This window comes from Nicotiana tomentosiformis, chromosome 2 (genome assembly GCF_000390325.3).
Source record: "Nicotiana tomentosiformis chromosome 2, ASM39032v3, whole genome shotgun sequence".
Taxonomy (NCBI): Eukaryota; Viridiplantae; Streptophyta; class Magnoliopsida; order Solanales; family Solanaceae; genus Nicotiana; species Nicotiana tomentosiformis.
This window is the reverse complement of record NC_090813.1, coordinates 9,210,640-9,216,019: the sequence shown is the minus strand read 5'-3', so window position 1 is coordinate 9,216,019 and position 5,380 is coordinate 9,210,640. Positions and strand designations below refer to the sequence as shown.

The window sequence follows — 5,380 nt, the reverse complement described above, 5'->3', positions numbered from 1 at the left end:
TCAACACAGGGGTTGGGTCTGTCTAGGACAGGTGTACCCAATTTAAAAGACCATTATGATACATTTCTACATGCTACTTGTGCATTTATCGGTTTCGGCTTGTATGTTGACCGAATTTTAGAATAGGGAAAGAAAATCAAGCAAAATCAAGAAGTGAGGTAGGATAGAGAAACATCCGGAAAATACCGATGTTCAAAATATCTTGAAACTCTGCCGAATTTAAAAAAAAAAAGAGAGAAAAGAAAAGGATGAGTCTTTGAAAATACAAGTCCTATTTTTTTCACGAGTCAAAACTCACCGAACTACGCGGGTCTGATTTTCACCGGATGTGAGATACGTAGGCAAACCTCATCGGTTCCGGCCCCCAATTTTCAAGAAAAATCTAAAAATATTTTCATTTATTTCCTTGTTTAGAAAGCCTTTCTTTGAGACCCCATTTTAAAAAATCCAAAAATATTTCCTTTAATTCCTTCTTTTAGGAGTCTTTTTCTTTTTTAGAAAAAATCTCAAACAAATAAAAGATTAAAAAATAATATTTTATTTGTAGGAGTCTTTCATTAGAAAAAGAAAATAAATGAAATTAAAATCCAAAAAATATTTTCTTTCTTTTTATAAGTCTTTCTCTTTCTTTTTTGACCACTTAGCAAACACAACCCTAAAATCTTCTCCTACAAAGTGTTGAAAGGTCGTATTTGCAAAAGTGGCCGTGATTTGTTTTCGGTTGTGTTTTGCAAAATTATCTTTTCATGGTCAGTTTTGTACAAAATTTTAATCTGGTCACCCTAATTTAAAATGTGCAGAATGAGCACCGTTCAGAACTTACCTGTGAAGGTTATGGATCAGATTCCACTGGCACTCCACATGTGGTGGGAGGATTTGGGAAAACAAGGAAGAGACATGGTCAACCAATACCTAGGGGCGCTCACAGGACTATTGAAAATTCATCCTAGAAGGGACCTGATAGAGGCATTAGTGGCATTCTGGGACCCCGCTCATAATGTTTTACACTTCTCAGATTTTGAGCTTACGCCCACTTTGGAAGAAATGGCGGGTTATACTGGGAGCACGGAAGGACTGAGACACAAGTACCTGGTATCTCCAAGGACTGTTACTCCCCACAAGTTTCTGGACTTACTAAAGATAAGCAGACAAATCAAGACGGGAAGTCTAGCACGGGGAATTTCCACTTTTCATTTTCTATATCAGCGATACGGGCATCTAGGGGGATTCGAAGACCCTGAAAATGGACTCTGCGGTAAAGAAAACCGATCAAAATGGGAGACCCATAGATGTTTTGCCTTCATGGTGGCATTTTTAGGACTTTTGGTGTTTCTAAGGGAGGACGGGCACATTGATTTGCGGATAGCCGGGGTTGTCCACGTTTTGACTACTCAGGCCAAGAGTACTCTCGCACCCATGATCGTATCAGATATATTCCGAGCCCTCACGTTCTGTAAGGCCGGAGCCAGTTTTTTCGAGGGATGCAACCTGTTGTTGCAAATGTGGATGATCGAACACCTCTGTCATCGTCCTCGATACATGAACTATGGGTCTACGGGAAAAAACTGCATTGAAGAGTTTAGTGCACGAGTAACAGGATTCGAGATGCCGAAAGGGGTCAAAGATTGGATTACCCGCCTTCAATCTACGACCGCAGATCAGGTAGAATGGACATTGGGTTGGCTTCCCGTTGATGAGATTGTTTATATGCCCGCCACTGGTCCCTACTTCTTGCTAATGGGTCTCCGAAGCATCCAACCCTATGCTCCGTACCGGGTTTTGAGACAGCTTGGAAGATGCCAGACAATTCCTAGAGATGAAGATCTTAGCACTTATGTGGTCGAAATCCGTCCTGATGCCCAATTTCCCGAAGAAGCGGTTCGCCAAATTTGGAGCGAATGCCAGTATTTGGGGGCAAACACCCGAGTACGTGATTTGTCTAAAGGTGAGGTCTTACCTAGTTATATTGCCTGGTATGGAAAGAGAGTCGCGACGAGTGGTGAACCCGAACGACCAACTAAAAGACCTCATATCCAAGAATTTGTTGACGCATCGCAAGAGCAGTGGGCTTGGTTAGCCAAAGAAAGGGAGTACCGGACCACCATAAGCAAGCTAGAAGAACAAATCGAAAAAATCAAATTTGATAGTAGTTTGCAGGCAGCTGAAGATGAAGGGGAAAAGAAGAGGTTGGCCAAGGAAAATGAATCCCTTCGAGCCCAAATCCAGAGAATGAAAATAGCCGCCGAGGCACCAGCAAGAAGTGAGAGAGATGAGAAAATTATAACCAACCTGAGGCGGAAAGTGCAACGGTTTTGACTTGACAAAGGCCGAAAGAGACTTGTTAAATGCTCAAGCAAAGTTGGCCAAAGGTGTGGAGGAACAAGCTAGATTAGTCCACCAGTTGAAGCAGAAATATGACAAAGAAGCAGCAGTTTTACAGAAAAGGATGGTTGCCCTTGAGAATGAAATGGTCAAGAAAACAAAGGATTTCAAGGCAGAAAGAGAGCATTGCTACGCATTGATTTATCAATTACAAGAAAGCATGCAGCAGTTACAAGACCAAAACAACGCAGATGCACAAGTGTTGGAGGCTCGGGCCCAGCAGATTGGACGTTTGCTTCAAGAAAAGGGTGTCATCAGAATGAGGATTAAAGAGATAGTTGATTATGTTGTAATGAAATGCCATGAATGTGAAGACATGACCAAGTCTATGTTTTTTGCTTCTGTAATGACATTCGTCCGACAAGTGATTGTTGACCTAGACCGCCTTCAAGAAGATATTGCCCGCAGCCCTATGCGGAGACCGGCTGATGTCCTGCAAGCCTCCGGAGTACCAGTGGAGGCTCTTATGTATTTTTGATTTCCTTTAGTAGTCTGTATTTTACTTTCTCTGAGTCTTGTTCGTCTTTGTCAAGGTTGTCTATTACTTTATTTCGAGTCTGTAGATTTTCCTTTTGCAGTCATCGCTACTTTAGTCCTTGTAATAGAAAATCCAAAAAGATGTCTTTTATTAATGAAATAATTTATTTCGTATCTATTTATCTGAACTACGTAATGATCTGATTCATGCGGCGTCATGATACGTAGGCAATCCCCATAGGATTCGATCATATTCTTAAAAGAAGAGAGGGAAAAAGAAGAGAGAGGAAGAAAGAAAAGAGGGGCCAAACTAAAAAAAAGGGAAAGAATAAGAATTAAAAGAGCGAAACACAGCAGGAGGTGAGAGGGAAAAGTCAGGATTTGGAGAATTTGGAAAAGCCGAGATGAAACATACGAGCCGTCGCAAAGCATCTAGGAACGTTAACTGCTCAGGTGCATTGCATACCCAATGTGCGATTAACTATCTGTAAATTGCTTTTAAAACTGACCAAGTTTTTGTGTGCGCATAGACAGGTTTTGTTTTAGGTGGTTAGTTTGTTGGCATCCTGGCAAGTTACCCTTATAACACCAGATCAAAGTGCAAGGCAGTCATGACTAGCAAAGAATTAGACACGGGTGTTGTCGACCCGCCGAGGGAGATTATAGAATTGGAGTCTGAATTGAAAGAGGAGGTCTACAGGTTGAAGCATCAAATGGCAGAAATGTATCAAGCCTGGGTCAGGGGGCATCCTCCACCTTCATTCCCCGCTAACTACGCAGAAAATCCCACTTTCATCCCACCACTGTCACAAGCCCAAGATCCCATTACCATTGATCTTTCCCCTCAGCACGCACCAGGCTTTACCCCTTATCGCCACTACCCTGGCACCTCGTCCCAAACCTTTCACGCTCCACCAGCCAAAACAACTGCATACCCTGCTCCGACATCCGCTCCTATTTTCATAGCCCCTCCGCAAGCTACCCTTCACAGATCTTCTAGTGAACCCGCATTCCAAGCTCCAGATACCTAATATTATGTTCCAGAACCAACTTTCAAAGTCGCGGATCCTTATTCCCATGCCCCTCGCTTTGAACCTCTTGTCGAAACTGAGAAACCATCCCGGAATGTGGAGCAGGACGAGATGTTCAGGAAAGTGAAGAGCCTAGAGCAATCTTTGAAGAACATGCAAGGGATAGGAAGCCAAGTAAGTGTGGCTTACAAGGATTTATGCCTATTTCCGGATGTTCAACTGCCCGCTGGGTTCAAGATGCCCAAGTTTGACCCGTACGATGGACATGGAGATCCTGTGGCCCATTTGAGAGGCTTCTGCAGCAATATGAGAGGCGCCGGTGGGAAAGATGAATTATTAATGGCATATTTCAGTCAGAGTCTGAGTGGGGCAGCTTTAGAATGGTACACCCGCCAAGACACTAGCAGGTGGTACACATGGGATGACTTGGCTCAGGCCTTTGCTCGGCACTTTCAGTACAATATAAACATTGTCCCGGATCGCCTATCTTTGACCAAGGTAGAGAAGAGGCCCAATGAAAGCTTTAGGGAATATGGTTTCAGATGGAGAGAACAAGCTGCACGAGTCTACCCTCCGATGGAAGAAGATGAGATGGTCGAGTACTTTCTTCAAGCCCTAGAGCCCACTTACTTTGGCCATTTGATCTCGGCCATAGGTAAGTCCTTCAACGATGTGGTAAAGATGGGAGGAATGGTGGAAGAGGGACTCAAGTCAAGCAAGATCATGAGCTACTCTGCCATAAAAGCAACCACACAAGCAATTCAAAGTGGCACTGGAAGCCTGTTAGGCAAAAAGAAGAAAGAAGATGTCGCTATGTTTGTCTCCGGATCATGGCGTGGCCCAAGGGGTCTGCCTCACCAGTACACCCAAACTCAACCCCAGCCTCAAACCTACACCCAAGCTCTATATAATCCATCCCAGCATTATTTCCCACCACAAGACCCTCGATATTCTGTCGAGCTACCCCAATACCATGTTCACCACGCACAGTCATATGCTCAACCCCCTCCTTACCCGCAATGGCGTGCTCCAACTCCACAAAATCCTTATACACCCCCACAACCATACCAAAACCCTACTGGTCCAAGTTTTCGACCAAGGCCAGATTACAGAAAAGAGAGGCAACAACGGAAAGAAACCTTCACCCCTCTTGGAGAGTCCTATACCAGTTTGTTTCATAGGTTGAGGCAGTTGGACGTTTTGAGGCCGATTGAGCCCAAGATACCAAATCCGCCTCCAAGGAACCTTGATTACTCCCTTAGATGTGCATATTGTTCTGATGCTCCGGGGCACGACACAGAGAAGTGCTGGCATTTGAAGAGGGCGATCCAAGAGCTTATTGATACAAATCAAATTGTGGTCCAGAGCCCGAAGGCGCCAAACATCAACCAAAATCCTTTGTCGGCCCATGCAGAGACACATATGATCGAGATAGTTCATAAGGATGGGGAGCCCAAAAACTCTTCCAAGTCTATCATGATGATCCGGGC

At 44.0% G+C, this 5,380-nt stretch overlaps 1 protein-coding gene across 1 annotated transcript; it reads left to right on the top strand.

Annotated features, from left to right (window-relative positions):
- The first annotated feature begins 792 nt into the window (after positions 1–792).
- LOC138904321 (uncharacterized) lies at positions 793–2,316 on the top strand. The gene has a single exon (XM_070192821.1). The coding sequence runs from the start codon at positions 793–795 to the stop codon at positions 2,314–2,316; it is 1,524 nt and encodes a 507-aa protein (XP_070048922.1).
- The last annotated feature ends 3,064 nt before the right edge of the window (positions 2,317–5,380 follow it).

Bases quoted from the DNA above. Each gene is read 5' to 3' on its own strand.
- LOC138904321 (XM_070192821.1), top strand. From the start codon at position 793: ATGTGCAGAATGAGCACCGTTCAGAACTTACCTGTGAAGGTTATGGAT.